The 23880-nt window shown below is 49.6% G+C and overlaps 1 protein-coding gene across 2 annotated transcripts in view; it reads left to right on the forward strand.

Annotated features, from left to right (window-relative positions):
- Positions 1 to 23880, forward strand: part of SDK2 (sidekick cell adhesion molecule 2) — a 186203-nt gene that overhangs the window by 26995 nt on the left and 135328 nt on the right. For both annotated transcript variants that reach the window (XM_089685363.1, XM_089685365.1), the window contains exons 5-7: positions 8354 to 8494; positions 14935 to 15116; positions 17289 to 17404. In XM_089685363.1, the coding sequence (XP_089541489.1) occupies positions 8354 to 8494; positions 14935 to 15116; positions 17289 to 17404 (439 nt within the window). The remainder of the gene's footprint in view (positions 1 to 8353; positions 8495 to 14934; positions 15117 to 17288; positions 17405 to 23880) is intronic.

Consider the following 23880-nt stretch of genomic DNA (forward strand, 5'->3'; position numbering starts at 1 on the left):
GATGAAATCCTTGGACCCATTGTCAGACCCTACGCTGGTGAAGTGGGTCCTGGGTTCCTTCTGGTGCAGTGGGTCCTGGGTTCCTCCTAGTGCAGTGGGTCCCGGGTTCCTCCTGGTGCAGTGGGTCCTGGGTTCCTCCTGGTGCAGTAGGTCCTGGGCTCCTCCTAGTGCAGTGGGTCCTGGGCTCCTCCTGGTGCAGTGGGTCCTGGGCTCCTCCTGGTGCAGTGGGTCCTGGGCTCCTCCTGGTGCAGTGGGTCCTGGGCTCCTCCTGGTGCAGTGGGTCCTGGGTTCCTCCTGGTGCAGTGGGTCCTGGGTACCTCCTGGTGCAGTGGGTCCTGGGTACCTCCTGGTGCAGTGGTTCCTGAGTTCTTCCTGGTGCAGTGGGTCCTGGGTTCCTCCTGGTGCATTCGGTCCTGGGTTCCTCCTGGTGCATGGGGTCCTGGGCTCCTCCTGGTGCAGTGGGTCCTGGGCTCCTCCTGGTGCAGGGGGTCCTGGGTTCCTCCTGGTGCAGTGGGTCCTGAGCTCCTCTTGGTGCAGTGGGTCCTGGGTTCCTTCTGGTGCGTTCGGTCCTGGGTTCCTCCTGGTGCAGTGGGTCCTGGGCTCCTCCTGGTGCGGTGGGTCCTGGGCTCCTCCTGGTGCGGTGGGTCCTGGGCTCCTCCTGGTGCGGTGGGTCCTGGGCTCCTCCTGGTGCAGTGGGTCCTGGGCTCCTCCTGGTGCAGTGGGTCCTGGGCTCCTCCTGGTGCAGGGTGTCCTGGGTTCCTCCTGGTGCAGTGGGTCCTGAGCTCCTCTCGGTGCAGTGGATCCTGGGTTCCTTCTGGTGCGTTCGGTCCTGGGTACCTCCTGGTGCAGTGGGTCCTGGGTTCCTCCTGGTGCAGTGGGTCCTGGGTACCTCCTGGTGCAGTGGGTCCTGGGTACCTCCTGGTGCAGTGGGTCCTGGGTACCTCCTGGTTCAGTGGGTCCTGGGTACCTCCTGGTGCAGTGGTTCCTGAGTTCTTCCTGGTGCAGTGGGTCCTGGGTTCCTCCTGGTGCAGTGGGTCCTGGGTTCCTTCTGGTGCATTTGGTCCTGGGTTCCTCCTGGTGCATGGGGTCCTGGGCTCCTCCTGGTGCAGTGGGTCCTGGGCTCCTTCTGGTGCAGGGGGTCCTGGGTTCCTCCTGGTGCAGGGGGTCCTGGGTTCCTCCTGGTGCAGTGGGTCCTGAGCTCCTCTCGGTGCAGTGGATCCTGGGTTCCTTCTGGTGCGTTCGGTCCTGGGTTCCTTCTGGTGCATTCGGTCCTGGGCTCCTCCTGGTGCAGTGGGTCCTGGGCTCCTCCTGGTGCAGTGGGTCCTGGGCTCCTCCTGGTGCAGGGGGTCCTGGGTTCCTCCTGGTGCAGGGGGTCCTGGGTTCCTCCTGGTGCAGGGGGTCCTGGGTTCCTCCTGGTGCAGTGGGTCCTGAGCTCCTCTCGGTGCAGTGGATCCTGGGTTCCTTCTGGTGCGTTCGGTCCTGGGTTCCTCCTGGTGCGGTGGGTCCTGGGTTCCTCCTGGTGCGGTGGGTCCTGGGCTCCTCCTGGTGCGGTGGGTCCTGGGCTCCTCCTGGTGCGGTGGGTCCTTGGTTCCTCCTGCTGCCGGGGGTCCTGGGTTCCTCCTGGTGCAGTGGGTCCTGGGTTCCTTCTGGTGCGTTCGGTCCTGGGTTCCTCCTGGTGCAGTGGGTCCTGGGCTCCTCCTGGTGCAGTGGGTCCTGGGCTCCTCCTGGTGCGGTGGGTCCTGGGCTCCTCCTGGTGCAGTGGGTCCTGGGCTCCTCCTGGTGCAGGGGGTCCTGGGTTCCTCCTGGTGCAGTGGGTCCTGAGCTCCTCTCGGTGCAGTGGATCCTGGGTTCCTTCTGGTGCGTTCGGTCCTGGGTTCCTCCTGGTGCATGGGGTCCTGGGTTCCTCCTGGTGCAGTGGGTCCTGGGCTCCTCCTGGTGCGGTGGGTCCTGGGCTCCTCCTGGTGCGGTGGGTCCTGGGCTCCTCCTGGTGCGGTGGGTCCTTGGTTCCTCCTGCGGCCGGGGGTCCTGGGTTCCTCCTGGTGCAGTGGGTCCTGGGTTCCTTCTGGTGCGTTCGGTCCTGGGTTCCTCCTGGTGCATGGGCTCCTGGGCTCCTCCTGGTGCAGTGGGTCCTGGGCTCCTCCTGGTGCAGTGGGTCCTGGGTTCCTCCTGGTGCGGTGGGTCCTGGGTTCCTCCTGGTGCAGTGGGTCGTGGGATCCTCCTGGTGCGGTGGGTTGTGGGCTCCTCCTGGCATGGTGGGTCCTGGGTTCCTCCTGGTGCAGTGGGCCCTGGGTTCCTCCTGGTGCAGGACAATGCCCGGCCTCATGTGGGGGGAGTATGCAGGCAGTTCCTGGAGGATGAAGGAATTGATACCATTGAATGGCCCCCACGCTCCCCTGACCTAAATCCAATAGAACCCTCTGGGATGTCATGTTTCAGTCCATCCGACCCCGCCAGGCTGCACCTCAGACTGTCCAGGAGCTCAGTGATGTCCTGGTTCAGATCTGGGAGGAAATCCCCCAGGACACCATCCGTGGTCTTATTAGGAACCTCCCCCGATGTTGTCAGGCATTCATACAAGCACGTGGGGGCCACACAGACTACTGAGGAGGAATGATGTTTTTTGGGGGTGAAGGTCTGCTTAGGTAGTAATCTGCCACTATTAAAAAAAAGTCTCCCATAGATATGTTTTCACCTCCTCCCCCACGGTGCACTTGCCCTGATTTCCATGCCTGCTGCCCCGGGGATAACTTGGCCACCCGAAACCCCTCCTCCTCCTCCTCCTCCTCCTCCTCCTCGCTCGTGCTGCTGCATCCTCTTTCCTTTCCCTGCTCATATGTTTTATCCCGGCTTCCCTTATTATTTTCCTTTCTTCTTTTGTTTTTTTTTTCCTCCTTCCTTTAGCTCTTCCTGTATCTTTTATTTCTCTTGTTTAATAGTTTTATGTTTTACATCTCCAAGCCACCTTGATGACCCCCTGGATCTGGGGGTACCTTAATCTGGGTGTGGGGGTACCCTAATCTGGGTCTGAGGGTACCCTAATCTGGGTCTGAGGGTACTTTAATGGGTACCCTAATCTGGGTCTGGGGGTACCCTATCTGGGTCTGGGGGCACCTTAATGGGTACCCTAATCTGGGTCAGGGGGTACCCTAATCTGGGTGTGGGGGCACCTTAATGGGTACCCTAATCTGGGTCAGGGGGTACCCTAATCTGGGTCTGAGGGTACCCTATCTGGGTCTGGGGGTACCTTAATGGGTACCCTAAACTGGGTCAGGGGGTACCCTAATCTGGGTGTGGGGGTACTCTATCTGGGTCTTGGGGCACCTTAATGGGTACCCTAATCTGGGTCAGGGGGTACCCTAATCTGGGTCTGAGGGTACCCTATCTGGGTCTGGGGGTACCTTAATGGGTACCCTAATCTGGGTCAGGGGGTACCCTAATCTGGGTCTGGGGGTACATCGGTTGCCCCTCATCTCCTACCAGTTGTACCACATAATACAGTATATACCGCTTGTTCCAATACGTTTGGGTGCGTCACTCGAATTTCCGAATGAAACAAATATTGGAATTAAAACCCTAATATGTAGGAAGCAGAGAGGACAGAACCCCATTGCTGATGGAGTCCGGAGGGGGTTTTAAATTTTTTATTGAACAATCAATAAAATAAAAGATCCAACACGTTTGAAGGGTTCAAACTCTCCCCGTTCCTCGGGGCGACGATACAAATGGAAAGAAATATATGAATATTTTTACATTCATAAAAAAGCGTAAACGGTTCAATGGTAACAAATGCTACTATTATTATTTATTACCACTATTATTATTATTGTTATAAAAATCTAACGATAACGACATTTTAGAAAGTATTTATTTTACAGAAAATGAAAAAGAAAAGGTCTACTCCTAAAAAAGACAAAAAAAAAAAAAACAAAATGTAATAATACTCTAATAATAACTACATATTATGAAGAATCTATTTTACAAAAAAAAAAAAAAAAAGAAAAGGTCTTAAAAAACAAAAGCGAATGTAATAATACTGCACAGAGAAGTATTATAATCACAGCGGTGTTACAACATTGTGATTAAAATATTTCTCTACATTAAATCATACACTTTGTATTTTTTATTTTTTTTTTAAGAGGTAGACTTTTTCTTTTTTTCTTTTTTTTTGGATTTTTTTTTTTGTAAAATTGATTCTATGTAATATGTCTTTACTATTAGATTTTTGTAACATGAAGTTTCCATTGGACTATTGATGACTTTAATTTTTACATCTTTTAAGGCCCCTTTCACACAGAAGGTTTTCATCGGGTCCTACTGGCCATTATTCAGGCACAAACCCGACCAGAACCACTATTATTCTCTATGGAGTGGTGGGTGTAAATGGACGTGTGTCCGACATCTGATCCGATCCGCCAAAAAGGGGGGATCCATTCACACAGCCACATAGTTACATAGTCACATAGTTACATAGCCACATAGTTACAAATTCACATAGTTACATAGCCACATAGTTAGCACATGTCTGACGTGCGCTGCGCTTTGTGAATGGGCCACAGTCTTCACAGGTCCCAGAGGGATTTGGGGGGAGGGGTCAGCGAACTTCCGGCTCAGTTCACTGTGGGGAACTGAGCCAGAAGTGGGAGCCTGTATCTCCTCCACCTCCCCCCCAAAAGGTGCCAAATGTGGCAGCGGAGAAGGGGAAGGAGGCGTATAAGCAGGGCTTCCACTTTTGGGTGGAACTCCGCTTTAACCTCTTGCCACCAATGTAACACATACGCGTGGTGGCAAAGAGTGTGGGCTTTACTGCCCACATGTCGCACATATGCATCCATGGTACCTGTCCAGGGATCCAGCGGTGTCCTCACCCTGAGCTGACTCTTTCTTCGGATGTCGGGTGCTGGTGCCGCCATCTTGACTAAGAGAAACCGGCGGTGAAGCCTTGCAGCTTCACATGCATGACGCGGTGCATTCATGGTTTCTGTGCTGAGCGATCAAGCTGTCAAGGACAGCATGCGGTCTCTGGTAATGATGGGATCCGGTAGGCCTGGCTTCCAATCTCATGACCACTGGGGCAGCCAATCACAGTAGTCACGTGAATGCTCAAACCTTCCCCCCGAGCATAGTAGCCCAGTTAAAGGGATGCTGGGGATGGACGGGAAGTGGTTAATGAGATGGTCATATGCATCGATAATAATGGGAGAGCTAGCTCCTCGTAGGCATGTATCCCGTACAGCAATAAAAGCAGACAGGGGTTGAAGGCTTTGGCCTTCAATACACTTCAGCTTTGGTGCAGTGCCCTTTAATTCATTTCCCTGCTTCCTCTAAGTGCAGCCCTCCCGGTAACATACTTACCTTCAGCCCTGATCCAGCAATCTCTGCACACTGTTGCTCCATTCATTCCTATAGGAGGGGCACTATTGGAGGTTGAAGGGCACTGTGGGGGCAGAGGGTTCTCGGGGTCTTAGGGCACCGTGGGACGTTGATTGGGGCCACTATGAAAGGCTGGGTGGCACTATGCAAGCTGGAGGTCAGGAGATCAGCAGCTAGCTGGAGGCCTGGAGGGTCATTCTCCAGACCCTTTCCATGATGATGAGAAGTTCTGGTAAGGCCAAACAGCTCTCTAAGAACAGTGCTTTCCAACCTTACTAAAACCATTACCCAATAAAACCTTCCATGCCCCAAAAAAGCTTTGGCTTTAGAGTTGAAGTTGTTCTTTAGGTCTTTGTAGTTGATCATACCACCAAAGCCCCAAGAGAACACAAAAAGCTGGAAAAGTCACCCTTATCACCATTGTCCAAGTAACACTGAGCCATACGTTCAATACACTTCAGCTTTGGTGTAGCGCCCTTTAATAAATTTCCCCGCCTCCTCTAAGTGCAGCCCACCCGGTAACATACTTACCTTCAGCCCTGATTCAGCAATCTCTGCACACTGTTGCTCCATTCATTCCTATAGGAGGGGCACTATTGGAGGTTGAAGGGCACTGTGGGAGGTCCTAGGGCACTGTGGGACATTGATTGGGGCCACTATGGAAGTCTGGGTGGCACTATGCAAGCTGGAAGTAACTGCGGGAGGTTAGGAGATCAGCAGCTAGCTGGAGGCCTGGAGGGTCATTCTCCAGATCCCTTCCATGATGATGAGAAGGTCTGGTAAGGCCAAACTGCTCTCTAAGAACAGTGCTTTCCAACCTTACTAAAACCATTACCCAATAAAACCTTCCATGCCCCAAAAAAGCTTTGGCTTTAGAGTTGAAGTTGTTCCTTAGGTCTTTGTAGTTGATCACACCACCAAAGCCCCAAGAGAACACAAAAAGCCGGGAAAGTCATCCGTATCACCATTATCCAAGCAACACTGAGCCAAACGTTATGGGTAGAGGTGGGCAGTGCCATCCGGAGTTCTTGAATTGTGACTTGGCATCACCACTGATTTTCATCCTGAAAAATGGAGGGTATTATTGAGGCCTAGGCCTTTCTATGATTACACGAGATATGATTTTCAGAAGTGTAGTCACACAAACGTTGCTTGCCTAAACAGGCTGCGCTCGTAGCTAAGTTATCTCTTGTCTCCTTCGTTGTCTGCTCCAATCTCCTCGTACTTCCTCTAGCGACGGAGAGAAGCAGCGCTTATCGCAGAGTCGCATCTCGGCTGAAATGAGCTTTGAGCTTGTTGTAGCTGGTAGCTTCACCAGCCTTGACAAATGTCTCCAGTAAATTTTCATTACCATAATGTAGAGTTTCACTTTATATTTAGTTCTTTGTCATAGCGTTGGCAAGATAAGTTCTTGATGGAACTGGAATCCAGCGCCGCCCGGCAGAAATGTATTACTATAATATTTTCTGTATAGCTGTAATAAAGGGACCCGCTATTGAGTGTGGCTGTAAGGAGGTCTGTTGATGTGGACCAGAGCAGCCAATTAGAGTCTTCTATTCTAAGTGGAATCCTAAGTTGGAGAAACTGATTGGTTGCTGGGGGAGGGGGGTGGTCATTTCATCCTCCAGAAGTTTTCTATGGTAATGAGAAGGTCTGGTAACTTGAGAAGGTCTGGTAAGGTCAGGCAGCAATCTAGAACAGGGGTCCTCAACCCTATTGAGACCATGAAACCTTCCATGCCCGAACAGTAGTAAAAAAGATTTATACTCACACAAGAAAAGTATGGGAATTCAAAATATATATTGAAATGCTGGAGGGCTCTGGGTGGGTGTCCTTTTGGGGGAATTTAGGTTCTGCAAGGGGGTTAGGGTATTCTTCAACAGACATGGTGGCCCTTTAAGAGATGAGGTTTCTGGAGGGGTCTGGGAGCAACTGTGGAGGGTTGAGATCCTTTGAGTGGGCTGAAGGTATCTTCAGGAGGCTAGGGGCTTTCCATGGGCTCTGTAGGAGATTGGGGTTCTCTTCAGGGACTGGAGGGGGCATTATGGGACACTGTTGGAAGCTGTGGGTGTCATGGAGGGCTGAAGTCTCTGCATCAAGCCAAGGCCTTCTGCAGGGGCTGAGCCAACACTATGGGAGGTTGAGGGGCACTGTGGGGACAGAGGACCTAGGGCAATGTGGTAGGTTGAGAAGGGCACAGCAGGCCACTATGGAAGGCTCGGTATCACTGTGCAAGCTGTTAGGAACTGTGGGAGGTTAGGAGGTCCTTAGCTAATTGAAGGCCCAGAAGGTCATTGCCTTCTCCAGACCCTTTCCATGATGATGGGAAGGTCTGATAAGGCCAAGCAGCTTTATAGAACAGTGTTTCACAACCTTATTGAAACCATTATCCAATAGACTTGAGTGCAAAGATGAAACTCTGGGAGGGGGGTTGGTGGCACTGTAAGACATTGAGGAATGCTGCTGGAGGCTGTGGGTACAGTGGAGGGCTACAGGCCCTGCAGCAAGGATGCACTGCCGGAAACTGGCGGACACTGTGGGGGGGTTGAGGGGCACTTTGGGTGCTAAGGGGTCTACGAGCAATGTGAGAAGCTGAGGGGAACTGCAGGCCACTGTGAAATGTTTGGTGGCAGTATGGGAACTGGAAGGTAGTGTAGGAGGTTAGAAGAACAGCAGCCAACTGGAGGCCAGGGAGGAGGGGGCCACAGGCTGGTGGTTGAGAACCACTGCTCTAGAAGATGTAAAAAAAAAATCTTCTCTACATTGAAAACTTACTTTATAGAGGCTACAGAGATGACTCCGTATGTCATGCACCTGATTAGGATTCAGGTTATAGTGGTGTGTGCATGGGATGGACTTTTTTTTTTACGGTATTTGCCTGGTGGCCAACATGAATAGTTTTCTTTTACTTCCAGATACTTTAATTATTGCAGCTTAGTGTATCTGTGGTTGTCATTTGATGTGTTTGTTTGTTGACCCACAGGCTGACCCTTCCAGAGGAACCTCCTAGTGCCCCACCACAAGCTGTCATCGCCACAGGACGCACCAACCAGTCCATCTTTGTCCATTGGCAGGCACCCCCAGAGAATCATCAGAATGGCATCCTAAAGGGATACGTCATCAGGTTAGTGACTGGCTGTGTTTTTATTGAAAAGGTTATGGTTGGGGGAACGTCTAACATATGACTACAGGCAGTACAGTTCCTCTTATCTTTTTGGGTCTGTAAGATGATAACAGCCTTGTTTGCACCCTTTTCTTCACATTATTTTTCTTTTTTGGGTATTTGATCCTTTAATGAGATTAGTACAGAACTTTTTTTGTATATAAAACAGATGTTCTAATTAATTTGGAGATATTTCTTTTTCAAGACTTCAGGAGAGTAGAAGCTGATGTTTCACATCAGACCCAGTTATCCTTTGCGTCAGTGCCAAATTACCAAGCTGTGGTGAGAAAATTGTAACCGCACACAATCCATTGAATATTTCATCCTTAGCAGGCCCTTTAACCAGTCGTAGTGGAAGCCAGATGCCATCACTCGGAGTGGTCTAACCTATGAATGGACTTGTGGGTTTGCCAGCTGAACAGGCATGATTTTTGCTTCAGTTGCATGGTTTTCTTGTTGCCTGTTTGATCTCAATGAAATCATTCTTTTCATTCAGGAAAATCATTTGTTTCACCTGACATGGGTCAGTCAAGGGGAGAATCTGCAGAGGTCATGATATGTTTATAGACAGTTGTTTTCAAATTAATCAATTCCCTTTTGGAAGAGGCACTAATCTAATGTCATCCAGCACCCTTTCGCAGTCTTGTTACCCTTGGTCCAGTCCTAAGTGGATTTTCTACAAATACCCTATAATGCCAAAAGTTTGTAGAACATCAGTATGAATTTGTTGGATATAACATTGCACAACCATGGGCAGTTAGGTGGGACTTGCCCCCACCCCTCCTACGCCAGTAATTTATGGTTGTTCTGGTAAGGCTTTCTACAAGACTTTTGAGTTTGACTGTAAAAATTTGTGCCCATTAAGCCAGAAGAGCAATCAGTGTTCTATTTCATCCCAAAGGTGCTCAGTGGGGTTGAGATCAAGGATAAGTTCTTACACACCAAACTGGTCAAACCAAATCTTTAAGGAGATATTGGTTTAGAAGACCTGGCTCATTCCAACTCATCCCAAAGGTGTTCAGTAGGGTTGAGGTCAGGGCTTTGTGCAGGTCACTCAAGTTCCTCCACACCAAACTGGTCAAACCGTGTCTGGCTTTGTACACAGGGGACAGTCATGCTGGAACAGAACAGGGTCTTCCCCAAACTGTTACCGCAAAGTTGGAAGAGCACAATTTGTCTACAAAGTCTTTGTTAGAGCATTAACCCTCCCCTTCACTGGGATAACCGGAACTCAATAATTTTGAGAGGTGTCCACATATTTTCACCCTTTATTCGAAACTTGGACTCAAGAATTTGGAGGGAGATCACATTCTCTTGCCGTAAAGTATAGGTGTGGGGGACAGAGGTGTTCACAAGCGTTTGGCCATAAAGTGTAAATGTGATAGTCAGGTGTCTACAAGCCTTTGACCATAAAGTGTACATGCGGTGGGCAGATATTTGCAAGCCTTTTGTGGTGGTCAGGTGTCCACAATGATTTGACCATAAAGTGTAGGTATGGTGGTCAGTTGTCCACAATCATTTGACTATAAAGTGTAGGTATGGTGGTCAGTTGTCCACAATCATTTGACCATAAAGTGTAGGTATGGTGGTCAGTTGTCCACAATCATTTGACCATAAAGTGTAGGTATGGTGGTCAGTTGTCCACAATCATTTGACTATAAAGCGTAGGTATGGTGGTCAGTTGTCCACAATCATTTGACTATAAAGTGTAGGTATGGTGGTCAGTTGTCCACAATCATTTGACCATAAAGTGTAGGTATGGTGGTCAGTTGTCCACAATCATTTGACTATAAAGTATAGGTATGGTGGTCAGTTGTCCACAATCATTTGACAATAAAGTGTAGGTATGGTGGTCAGTTGTCCACAATCATTTGACAATAAAGCGTAGGTATGGTGGTCAGTTGTCCACAATCATTTGACTATAAAGTGTAGGTATGGTGGTCAGTTGTCCACAATCATTTGACCATAAAGTGTAGGTATGGTGGTCAGTTGTCCACAATCATTTGACTATAAAGTATAGGTATGGTGGTCAGTTGTCCACAATCATTTGACTATAAAGCGTAGGTATGGTGGTCAGTTGTCCACAATCATTTGACAATAAAGCGTAGGCATGGTGGTCAGTTGTCCACAATCATTTGACCATAAAGTGTAGGTATGGTGGTCAGTTGTCCACAATCATTTGACAATAAAGTGTAGGTATGGTGGTCAGTTGTCCACAATCATTTGACAATAAAGTGTAGGTATGTAGGTCAGTTGTCCACAATCATTTGACAATAAAGTGTAGGTATGGTGGTCAGTTGTCCACAATCATTTGACTATAAAGCGTAGGTATGGTGGTCAGTTGTCCACAATCATTTGACCATAAAGTGTAGGTATGGTGGTCAGTGTTCCACAATCATTTGACAATAAAGTGTAGGTATGGTGGTCAGTTGTCCACAATCATTTGACTATAAAGCGTAGGTATGGTGGTCAGTTGTCCACAATCATTTGACTATAAAGCGTAGGTATGGTGGTCAGTTGTCCACAATCATTTGACCATAAAGTGTAGGTATGGTGGTCAGTGTTCCACAAGCCTTTGCCCATATATCGTATCAGATCCTGGTAGCTTGCAAAAAGATCTTTAAATACAGACAGTTGCCGCTTTTATTGCTTCCACATCTTCTAGAGCACTTTAGCAAAGGCCTTCATAGATAGATATTGAGCATACTAGGTTTACTATAGAAGATGTGGTTCTCCAGAGCCAACTGACTGCCTAGCGCTATGGTAACTGCTCATTGCACCCTCTCAGCCTGAATAAAATAATTTCCCCTAGCATTACAGATCCTTGGAATTCTAAACCTATCCCGATTAATATGCATGATGTCACACGTTCGGGTCCTGTTACATTAGCACCATGTTGAAGGCTGTGAGGAGGCATAAGATTAGGCTGCTTCACACACACAGGTCTAGTAGGAGATGACATGGGTTGCCAGAGACCCCTGGGTAAAGAGGATTATGCGGAGAGGGGTGGAGAGAGGATTAGTGAGGAACAGAATTATATCAAGGGGGTGCAGAGGTTTTACATGAGTGGTTTTGGGAAGTTGTTGAAGGAAGGGCCAAGTAATAGGAATGGCTTGCGGGAGAAGAGGAAATGGTAGCAGTTACAAGTAGGGGGTAATATAAAAATAGCTTTTCATTGCTACACATAAATATGTAAATGTATTCCAGGAAATTATAAGGGCTGAAGAGATTTATTATAAAGGGTTTAGTGCAAATAGCAGTTCTTTATGAGCACAGCTTACTTCCTGTCCAGTAGCTGTAAGCAGAGTTGGAAGACAGGGAGAGAGCGTTGTCACCCTTAACCCCTTCCTTGAGAAGGATCTACCTGTACTTCTCAGGGCAGGTTCCTTAATGGTGACAACAGTGGCACATGCTTGTGTAATGTGCATTGGAACGGCCACTTGTAGTCTTCTTTGGCTTGTGAAAAGGGTGACAATGCAGGAGCACAGTTGGAAGACAGGGAGAGAGCGTTGTCACCCTTAACCCCTTCCCTGAGAAGGATCTACCTGTACTTCTCAGGGCAGGTACCTTAATGGTGACAACAGTGGCACATGCTTGTGTAATGTGCATTGGAACGGCCACTTGTAGTCTTCTTTGGCTTGTGAAAAGGGTGACAATGCAGGAGCACAGTTGGAAGACAGGGAGAGAGCGTTGTCACCCTTAACCCCTTCCCTGAGAAGGATCTACCTGTACTTCTCAGGGCAGGTACCTTAATGGTGACAACAGTGGCACATGCTTGTGTAATGTGCATTGGAACGGCCACTTGTAGTCTTCTTTGGCTTGTGAAAAGGGTGACAACGCAGGAGCACAGTTGGAAGACAGGGAGAGAGCATTGTCACCCTTAACCCCTTCCCTGAGAAGGATCTACCTGTACTTCTCAGGGCAGGTTCCTTAATGGTGACAACAGTGGCACATGCTTGTGTAATGTGCATTGGAACGGCCACTTGTAGTCTTCTTTGGCTTGTGAAAGGCTGACATAGCGACTTTTGGCTGTTTTACCAAATTATAAAAAATGCCTTAAGATTTGATGACATTCCGGACATTCAACGAAGATCATGCGCAGCGTTCCGGAAAACAAGTTCCAGGAATGTTTCCGATGTTTACTCTGAAGGTGACAACAGCCGCTAGTGTAGAGGTGAACAAACCTTTTTTTTTTTTTTGGAAGGTCCATTCCGGGAATTAAATTTTCACACCTCGTGTTTGGCGATTGGAAACAAGAGAAAAGTTGTTGTTTTTTTCGTTTTAGGCCGGAGATCTTAAGCGGTTTAGCGTGTTTTTCACCGTAAGCCTCATTTCCAGTAGTGTCCTGCTAAATGTCATTACATTGGAGGGCCGGATTGTAGAAGCAGAGCCATGCAAATACTGGCCTGAGGGGGAGAGGAGCGGGATTAGTGAGATAAAGGAGGATTGCAAAGGGAAAAAAAAACAGACTATATTGAACGCAAGGCGAGCTTAGCGAGAGGCCGGGATAACGAATCTGGCGGTATATAAATTGACTCGGAGGGAGAGAAGTATGTGTGAGAACGGGTGCAAGCGGCACAAAAAGTTTCCCATGCCTTAAAGGGGCGCTGTAACCTAGTTCATGCTTACGTGACATTGTAGCTGTTTATTTTGTCTGTATATATATATATATATATATATATATATATATATATAGAACAGGGTGGTGATGGGCCGAATACCCCCCCCCCCCCGTTCGGTTCGCAGTTGAACATTCGAACCTACAGAGCTTCAAACATGAACAATTTCCTGAGCGGTATCTTCCGGCATCTGAGTATGTGGTGAGATCCCACTCAGCGACTACAATGCGGTGGGAGTTCTATGATGAAGTCACGCGGTATTTTAGTAGTGAGACGTTCATTCGTGGGGTTCCCAGCTGTCAAAAGAATTGGCAGTATTGCCCGACAATTAAAACATTTTTTTTTTTTAAATGGCATGGGGTTCCCCCTCCCATCTATTCCAAGCTCTTCGGGTCTGGTATGGATATTGAGGGGAACCCCCTCACCAAATTTTTTTAAAAAGCGGCGTGTGGGTCCCCTCAATATCCATACCAGACCCGAAGAGCTTGGAATAGATGGGAGGGGGAACCCCATGCCATTTAAAAAAAAAAAATGTTTTAATTGTCGGGCAATGCCGCCAATTCTTTTGACAGCTGGGAACCCCACGAATGAATGTCTCACTACTAAAATACCGCGTGACTTCATCATAGAACTCCCGCCGGATTGTAGTCGCTGAGTGGGATCTCACCACGTACTCAGATGCCGGAAGATACTGCTCAGGAAATTGTTCATGTTAAAAATTTGGTGAGGGGGTTCCCCTCAAAATCCATACCAGACCTGAAGGGCTTGGTATGGATTTTGAGGGGAACCCCCTCACCAAATTTTTTTAAAAAGCGGCGTGGGGGTCCCCCCTCCAATCCATACCAAGCCCTTTGGGTCTGGTATGGATTTTGAGGGGAACCCCTATGCCAAAATTTTTTTACAAGCAGCACGGGGGTCCCCCCTACCATCTATACCAAGCCCTTTGGGACTGGTATGGATTTTAAGGGGAACCCCTATGCCAAAATTTTTTAAAAGCAGCATGGGGGTCCCCCCCTCCCATCTATACCAAGCCCTTCGGGTCTAGTATGGATTTTGAGGGGAACTCCCATGCCAAAAGTTTTTAAAAAGCAGCGTGTGGGTCCGCCCTCCAATCCATACCAAGCCCTTCAGGTCTGGTATGGATTTTGAGGGGAACCCCCCCACACCAACAATTTTTTAAAAACGGCATGGGGGTCCCCCCTTCCATCCATACCAAGCCCTTCGGGTCTAGTATGGATTTTGAGGGGAACCCCCACGCCAAATTTTTTTAAAAAGCGACATTGGGGTCCCTCCTTCCATCTATACCAAGCCCTTTGGGTCTGGTATGGATTTTGAGGGGAACTCCCATGCCAAAAGTTTTTAAAAAGCAGCGTGGGGGTCCGCCCTCCAATCCATACCAAGCCCTTCAGGTCTGGTATGGATTTTGAGGGGAACCCCCCCACACCAAAAATTTTTTAAAAGCAGCATGGGGGTCCCCCCTTCCATCCATACCAAGCCCTTTGGGTCTGGTATGCATTTTGAAAGGAACCCCTACACCAATTTTTTTTAAAAGCAGCATGGGGGTCCCCCCTCCCATCTATACCAAGGACAAGAGTCAGAGGACAAGGCTGCTGTATGAATGAATGTGTGTCAGCTTCGTGGAGTGACCCCTCCCCCCCTTCCCCTTGTGGCTATTGGTATATTTGTAACTTTCTAAGCAGGAAAAGAAGTGACCTGGAAAAAGATTTCCCCTTTAAGTAATGAAACTGTCCTGCTTGTCCCATATTGTATGTCTCCATCCAGATACTGCCTTGCTGGCCTGCCTGTGGACTACCAATATAGAAACCTGTCCAACCCGGATCTCCGCAGCCTGCTCCTGGAGGACCTCATTATCTGGACCAATTACGAGATCGAGGTGGGCGCGTTCAATAGCGCCGGCCTGGGAGTGTTCAGTGCCAAAGTGACCGAGTGGACCCTGCAGGGAGGTGAGCAGACCTGCGATCTTCACGGCACGACCCCCGGCCGGGGACGCGGCGGCGTCATTAAACAGAGTCTAGGAGATGCAAAGGCTTGTCCACGTGATACGGCCGAATGTATTTCTATATATAGGATACAGAGGTCAGCCGGAGCGCGCTCAGCGAGGGTCGGTCTTATGAATTTCTTAACGTCTTTTCATGTTTTGGGAATAGAAATCCGTTCATTTTGTGGTTTTTGTGTTTTATGATTTAAAGGGGAAGAAACGATTTAGGAATTTACCATTGAAAATGTCTCGCTTGTGGGCGGTTGTAAGCGAAGGATGTTACGCAGCATGAACGTTATTTCAGTCGGACTTTATAATAAATATTGTCTTTTATATGCGCCAGCCGCACATGGTAGCCATGCCATGCTCTAACTTCCTGGCAGTCTAGTCCAGTGGTCCTCAACCACCAGGCCATGGCCCATGCCAGACTGGGGCCTTCCATCTTAGTAGCTGGAGATCCCCTAACCTCCCACAGTGCCTCACAGCTCCCACAGTGGTGCCCCTCAACCTCTCGCAGTGTTTCCAGCCCCCCTAAGTTTCCACAGTGTCTCCCAACCCCCCCAATTTGCTGCATAATGCCACCATCAGTGTCCCACAGTGCCCCTTCCAGCTCCCAAAGTGCCCTCTAGTCTTCCACATTGCCCTTGCAAAACCTTCAGCCTCTTGGAGAGTCTTCCAGCCCCCTCCAGTGACCCCATGCCCCACAGGATCCCTCCATAGTGCCACCCAGACCTCCCATAGTGGCCAGCAGTGCTCCTCACCCTCCCACAGTGCCCTCAGGCTTCCGGAGAGCCCCCAGCCCCTACTGTGCCCCTCAACCTCCCACAGAGCTCCTGCACCTCTCTGAAGTGCACCCTAGCTTGCTGCAGAACCCACAGGCCCCCATTGTTCTCACAGCCCCCAACTGTGTCCACCCAGTCCCCATAGTGCACTCCTGTCTCCCATTGTGCCCTTGCAAAACATCAAGCCTCCTGGAGAGACGCCAACCCCCTCCAAAGACCCCCATCCACCACAGTTGCCCCCTAGCTCCCTCCATAGTACCACTACAACCTGCCCTAGTGGCCTGCAGTGCCCCTCACCCTCCCACTGTGCCCCCAGGTTTCCTGAGAGCCCTCAGCCCCCTCAGTGTCCCTCAACCCCCCACAGAGCTCCCCACCACAACTCTGAAGTTCCCTCTAACTTGTTGCAGAACCTCCAGCCCACCCCCATAGCACTCACAGTATCCAACAGTGTCCCCCCCAGTCCCTGCAGTGCACTCCAATCTCCAGTGCCCCTGAAAAACCTCAAGACTTCTGGAGAGACTCCATCCCCCACATTTGTCCCCAGATTCCTCGATAGAGCCATCCCAACCTCCCACAGTGACCAGCAGTCTCCCTTACCATTCCTGAGTGCCCCCCCCCCAAGCTTCCTGAGAACCCTCTGTCCCCACAGTCCCCCTTAATTTCCCACAGTGCGCTCCACCCTTCCAAAGTGCCTCCAAGCTTGCTGCAGAACCTCCATCCCCCCATAGTACTCACAGCCTCCAACAGTGTCCATCCTGTCCCTGCAGTGCAGTCCAATCTCCCACATTGCGTCTGCAAAACCTCGAGCCTCCAGGAGAGACCCTCAAGCCCCCTCCAGAGACATCATCCTGTACAAGGCCACCAAGTCTGCTGCAGAGGTCCCCCAACCCCCCAATGGTTGAACTAGATGGACGTGTAATTTTTTCAACCAGACTACCTATGTAGCTATGTTACGATGTAAATATATAATCCCTTCCACAACACCCATCCCCAGCAGAGACTTCCAGAGTTTCAATGCATACTTTCAATGGTATGGAAGGTTCTGGAAGAATTCATCCCACCCTGGTCTCAATAAGGTGGAGAACCACTGATCTAGACCACATGCTGGCTACCATGATCATTGTGGCCATTTCACATCATTAGAGCCTGCACAGAGTCCATCGTCACAAGGTGAGAGGATGCTTCAGGGGCTGATCTGTGTCAGACATGATCATTTTTTCAAATAGATGGACCATTTATCATTAGGAAACCATCCTTGGCTGCAGTCGGTAATGTTGTCTAGGCTAAGATAATGTCATCAATCTGCTGCAGGAAGGAAGAAGCATGTCCTCAGTCCTCATTTCCTCTGCTTTCAGTCCCCACAGTGCCTCCTGGAAATGTGAAGGCAGAACCTGTGAATTCGACCACCATCCGCTTCACTTGGAGTCCGCCCAGTCCGCAGTTTGTGAACGGAGTCAACCAAGGCTACAAGGTAATGTGTCCACGCAGCACAGAGCTTTGTTTATTGGTTCTGATACACGTGGGTTTGTTTTTCCTACTTTGGGGGAAAGCCTTCACCATAAAGAACAATATATTTCAGAGCAAAATTTCCAACTCAGCCAAATTATATTTTTTAGCTTGCTTTTGGGGACAGGAAGTTCTTTGGGGACAGGAAGCTGTTGGAATCCTTTCCAGTGTAAGGGATGCATGGTCACCTTAAAGCTGAAGGCCAGGCAAGCATACAGTATATGGGCTGTTTTACCTGGCAAAGGGTTTGTATGTCTGTCCATCCAGTCCTGAGATTTACACAGCTCTGTCACACAAGCGGCAAGGCAACAGACCTGGTTTCTCTGTGCTGCAGTTAGGATAACACTTTCAAGTTGGAAGGATGAGAGCATCACATGACTGACAGGACACAATGTTATGGTTCATCTACATCAGTGATTATGAACCATCCGGCTATGACCTCCCTTCTCCCAGCCAGCTACAGATCCCTTAACATCCCACAGAGCCTTCCAGATCCCATACCATCTATAGTGGTCTACAGTGCCCCCAGGCCCCCTAAGAGCCCTCAGTCTCCACAGTGCCCCCCTATCTCCCACAATTCCTCTCAGCTTGCATAGTTCCCCCACACCTGTCATAGGGGTCTACAGTGCCCCCAGCATTCCTGAGAGCCCCAAACCTTCCACAGTTCCCCAGTCTGCTTCAGAGCCTTCAGCCCTTCATAGTGCCCCCAACTTCAAACAGTGCCCCATAGTGCCTCCCAGTTTCCATAGTGTCATCCAACCTCTCATAGATGCCCACAATGCTCCCAGGTCCCTTGAGAGCCCACAGCCTCCACAATGCCTTCCCCCCACCTGCTGCAGAGCCTTCAGCCATTCATAGTGCCCTTAACCTCCAACATCCCACAGTGCCTCCCAGCTTCTATAGTGCCCACCCAACCTCTCATAGTGGCCCACGGTGCCCCCAGCATCCCTGAGATCCCCGAACCTCCCACAGTTCCCCAGCCTGCTTCAGAGCCATCAGCCTTTCATAGTGCCCCCAACCTCAAACAATGCCCCATAGTGCCTCCCAACTTCCATATTGCCATCCAACCTCCCATACTGTAGTTGCCCACAATGTTCCCAGGTCCCTTGAGAGCCCACAGCCTCCAAAGTGCCCACCTGCTGCAGACCCTCCAGCCCACCATAGTGCTGCAGACCCTCCAGCCCTAGCAGTGTCCCACAGTGCTTCCCAGCTTCTATAGTGCCCACCCAACATCTCATAGTGGCCCACAGTGCCCCCAGCATCCCTGAGAGCCCTTATCCTCCCACAGTGCTCCCCCCTCAGCCTCCTGCAGAGCCTCCAGACCTCCATAGTGCCCCCAACCTTCAACAGTGGTCCACAGTGCCTCCTAGCTTCTATAGTGCCCACCTAACCTCTCATAGTGGCCCACAGTGCCCCCAGCATCCCTGAGAGCCCTTATCCTCCCACAGTGCCCCCCCCCCCTCAGCCTCCTGCAGAGCCTCCAGACCTCCATAGTGCCCCCAACCTTCAACAGTGGTCCAGAGTGCCTCCCAGCTTCTATAGTGCCCACTAAACATCTCGTTCTGCCCATAGTGCCCCCAGCATCCCTGAGAGCCCTTATCCTCCCACAGTGCTTCCCCCCTCAGCCTCCTGCAAAGCCTCCAGACCTCCATAGTGCCCCCAACCTTCAACAGTGGTCCACAGTGCCTCCCAGCTTCTATAGTGCCCACCCAACCTCTCATAGTGGCCCACAGTGCCTCCCAGCTTCTATAGTGCCCACCCTACCTCTCATAGTGGCCCACAGTGCCCTCAGCATCCCTGAGAGCCCTTATCCTCCCACAGTGCCCCCCCCCCCCCTCTCAGCCTCCTGCAGAGCCTCCAGCCCTCCATAGTGCCCCCAACCTTCAACCTTCCATGGGAAAGATGGGAGTCTGAGAGTGCTGCTCACCCCTATGATAGGGCCATGACCTCTTCTCTCTACCTGACCTCCAGCGAGCTGCAGATCCCTTAACGTCCCCCACCCCCCATCTACTGCAAAGCCCCCTGCCCTCCATAGAGCCATCAACCTCAAACAGTGTCCCACAGTGCCTCCCAGCTTCTGTAGTGTCCACCCAACCTCTCATAGTGGCCCACAGTGCCCCCGCCTGTTGCAAAGCCTCCTGCCCTCCATAGAGCCCTCAACCTCAAACAGTGTCCCACAGTGCCTCTCAGCTTCTATAGTGCCCACCCAACCTCCCATAGAGCCCTACAGTGCCCCCAGCATCCCTGAGAGCCCCCAACCTCCTACAGTGCCCCCCCTCCAGCTTACTGCAAAGCCTCCAGCCCTCCATAGCACCCCTAACCTCCAATGGCCTCCCACAGTGCCAAAGAGCTCCAAAGTGCCCCCCCCCCCAGCCTGCTGCAGAGCCTCCAGACCTCCAAAATACTGTCAACTTTCAACAGCATCCTACAGTGCCTCCCAAGCTTCCACGGTGTCACCCAACTTCCCATAGTGGCCCACAGTGCCCCAGGCTCCTTACAGGCTCCACATTTACCCCCCACCCTCCCTCAGTTCCTCCCATCCTTCAGTCCTGCATAGTGCCCCCAATCTCCAACAGTGTCCCAGTGTCTTTCCCACTGACTGTTCCTGGGGAGCCGTGGGGACACCCCTTGTCATAAAGAGCTGCCTCCTAAAACCTGAGATCTTACCAAATTCTACTTATGGAGTTCAGAACTCCACCAACACCGACTTCTCCAACCTGTGATTGGACGGTGAAAAGAGAAGTAGCATAATGAGCACATCTCTCTGCTCTCTCTTCCTATCAGCACGCTTCTTGTTAGCATACGAGCACTGCAGGACATCTGGTGTTGTAAATTTGAATACGGGCCAAATCTTAATTTCATCTTCTGAAGTGACACTGGAAGTGCAATAAAGATCTCCTTTAGGTCCCACATTTACCTTAGTGCCCACATTACAATAAAGAGAACCTGTCATGCAAAAAAAAAAAAACCACGATGCAGTGCGTTCCCCAAGCTCCGCTACATTTCCAGCGCCAATTAATCCCTATACCCCAAGGACAACTAATCGCAGTTATTTAATACCAGGGGAGGGAAGCAATGGCCTAATGGCCCCTTGATTACGCCCTACCGCAATTAATTAGCGTTTACATTAATTAAACTCATTTCCATGGATCCTGTACAATGCAGCCTAGGCATGTAATTGGCCGAGGACTCGATAGCTGTGAAGATATTTAACATCCATATTAAAATGTAATTAGTATTTCTGATTAAGAAATTCCATTCTAAAATCGGCGTCTAATTAGGAGCTCTTGGCCCGCTTCGGTCCTGGCAGTTGCAGAGCGCCTCTCGTAAATCAGCCGCTAACAAGCAGGCTGGGATGCTTTACCAGACCTGCTGGTCCCATTAAAGGACCCAACGGCAGGCTCAGGGGGGCAAAGGCTAAAACAGCCCCACCGCCAGCCAACGTGGGAGCTTCCAGAGATTCCACGCCGATTCATTGGAAAGGTACGGAACGTATTCTGAGCTACATTGTATCTAATAACTTGTGATATTTCCTCACAACTTGCGCCGGTGGGAAATTCCAATCACGTTGGCAGTGGGGGTGTTGCACAGAGAAGGACACGGCTTCAAGAATAGCCAACGGTTCTGGAGCTTAAAAGTGATTTTTTTTTTCTCCAATGTTCACATGGATTCGAGTTCACCAGATAGGAAAAGCCAAACCTCAAGGCTCCATTCACACCTGAGCATTTTGTAGCGCGAAGTTCCAAAACGCTCAGGGAGGAAAAAAATCAGTTATTCTATATGGAGATGGTTGGCATCTCGGCTCCAAGTCACTTGTAGCCAAAGGCCTGAAGTCCAAAAAAAGTTTGGAGCCACTTTTGTAGCTTGATTCGGGCAGGTTGATGTGTTTTTGAAACGTTTTCATTTTCTTCTCCATAGAGATGCTTTGAAACGCTCAATTTGCACGTTTTTTAGCGTTTTTCTGCTCAAATGCAATAAGTAAAAAATTATAATAAATATAATTTAAAAATAATAATAAATAAATATTAAATAAAATAAATAATCATAAAATAATAAAATAATATATACTAAGTAATATGTAAATTATATAAATTAATCCCTAACCATAACAAATTAAATAATAAATAAAAACCTCAACCCTAAACAAAAATAAATGAGCAGACAGGACTAGCGAACCTTGAGGCCTCATTCACACCTAAGCGTTTTGTAGTGCGAAGTTCTACTCAGAAAGGAAAAAATCAATTATTCTCTATGAAGATGGTTGACATCTCTGCTCCAAGTCACTTGTAGCCAAAGATTGGTCCAAGGAATACATGGAGGGTTGGCGGAAGGGTGGTATAAGGAATACATGGAGGGTTGGTGGAAGGGTGGTCTAAGGAATACATGGAGGGTTGGTGGAAGGGTGGTCCAAGGAATACATGGAGGGTTGGTGGAAGGGTGGTATAAGGAATACATGGAGGGTTGGAGGAAGGGTGGTATAAGGAATACATGGAGGGTTGGTGGAAGGGTGGTATAAGGAATACATGGAGGGTTGGTGGAAGGGTGGTATAAGGAATACATGGGGGGTTAGTGGAAGGGTGGTATAAGGAATACATGGAGGGTTGGTGGAAGGGTGGTATAAGGAATACATGGAGGGTTGGTGGAAGGGTGGTATAAGGAATACATGGAGGGTTGGAGGAAGGGTGGTATAAGGAATACATGGAGGGTTGGTGGAAGGGTGGTATAAGGAATACATGGAGGGTTGGTGGAAGGGTGGTATAAGGAATACATGGAGGGTTGGTGGAAGGGTGGTATAAGGAATACATGGAGGGTTGGTGGAAGGGTGGTATAAGGAATACATGGGGGGTTAGTGGAAGGGTGGTATAAGGAATACATGGAGGGTTGGTGGAAGGGTGGTATAAGGAATACATGGAGGGTTGGTGGAAGGGTGGTATAAGGAATACATGGAGGGTTGGAGGAAGGGTGGTATAAGGAATACATGGGGGGTTGGTGGAAGGGTGGTATAAGGAATACATGGAGGGTTGGTGGAAGGGTGGTATAAGGAATACATGGAGGGTTAGTGGAAGGGTGATCTAAGGAATACATGGAAGGTTGGTGGAAGGGTGGTATAAGGAATACATGGAGGGTTGGTGGAAGGGTGGTCTAAGGAATACATGGAGGGTTGGTGGAAGGGTGGTATAAGGAATACACGGAGGGTTGGTGGAAGGGTGGTATACGGAATACATGGAGGGTTGGTGGAAGGGAGTTATAAGGAACACATGGAGGGTTGGTGGAAGGGTAGTATAAGGTATAAGGAATACATGGAGGGTTGGTGGAAGGGTGGTCTAAGGAATACATGGAGGGTTGGTGGAAGGGTGGTCTAAGGAATACATGGAGGGTTGGTGGAAGGGTGGTCTAAGGAACACATGGAGGGTTGGTGGAAGGGTAGTATAAGGTATAAGGAATACATGGAGGGTTGGCGGAAGGGTGGTCTAAGGAATACATGGAGGGTTGGTGGAAGGGTGGTCTAAGGAATACATGGAGGGTTGGTGGAAGGGTGGTCTAAGGAATACATGGAGGGTTAGTGGAAGGGTGGTATAAGGAATACGTGGAGGTTTGGCGGAAGGGTGGTATAAGGAATACGTGGAGGGTTGGCGGAAGGGTGGTATAAGGAATACATGGAGGGTTGGTGGAAGGGTGGTCTAAGGAATACGTGGAGGGTTGGTGGAAGGGTGGTCTAAGGAATACATGGAGGGTTGGTGGAAGGGTGGTCTAAGGAATACATGGAGGGTTGGTGGAAGGGTGGTATAAGGAATACGTGGAGGGTTGGTGGAAGGGTGGTATTAGGAATACATGGAGGGTTGGTGGAAGGGTGGTATAAGGAATACATGGAGGGTTGGTGGAAGGGTGGTATAAGGAATACATGGAAGGTTGGTGGAAGGGTGGTATAAGGAACACATGGAGGGTTGGTGGAAGGGTGGTATAAGGAATACATGGAGGGTTGGTGGAAGGGTGGTATAAGGAATACATGGAGGGTTGGTGGAAGAGTGGTATAAGGAATATATGGAGGGTTGGTGGAAGGGTGGTATAAGGAACACATGGAGGGTTGGTGGAAGGGTGGTATAAGGAACACATGGAGGGTTGGCGGAAGGGTGGTATAAGGAATACATGGAGGTTTGGCGGAAGGGTGGTATAAGGAATACGTGGAGGGTTGGTGGAAGGGTGGTATAAGGAATACATGGAGGGTTGGAGGAAGGGTGGTATAAGGAATACATGGAGGGTTAGTGGAAGGGTGGTATAAGGAATACATAGAGGGTTAGTGGAAGGGTGGCATAAGGAATACATGGAAGGTTGGTGGAAGGGTGGTATAAGGAATACATGGAGGGTTGGTGGAAGGGTGGTATAAGGAATACATGGAGGGTTGGAGGAAGGGTGGTATAAGGAATACATGGAGGGTTAGTG

This window comes from Staurois parvus, unplaced genomic scaffold, assembly GCF_062004578.1.
Source record: "Staurois parvus isolate SC_StPar_1 unplaced genomic scaffold, SC_StPar_1.0 ptg000373l, whole genome shotgun sequence".
Taxonomy (NCBI): domain Eukaryota; kingdom Metazoa; phylum Chordata; class Amphibia; order Anura; family Ranidae; genus Staurois; species Staurois parvus.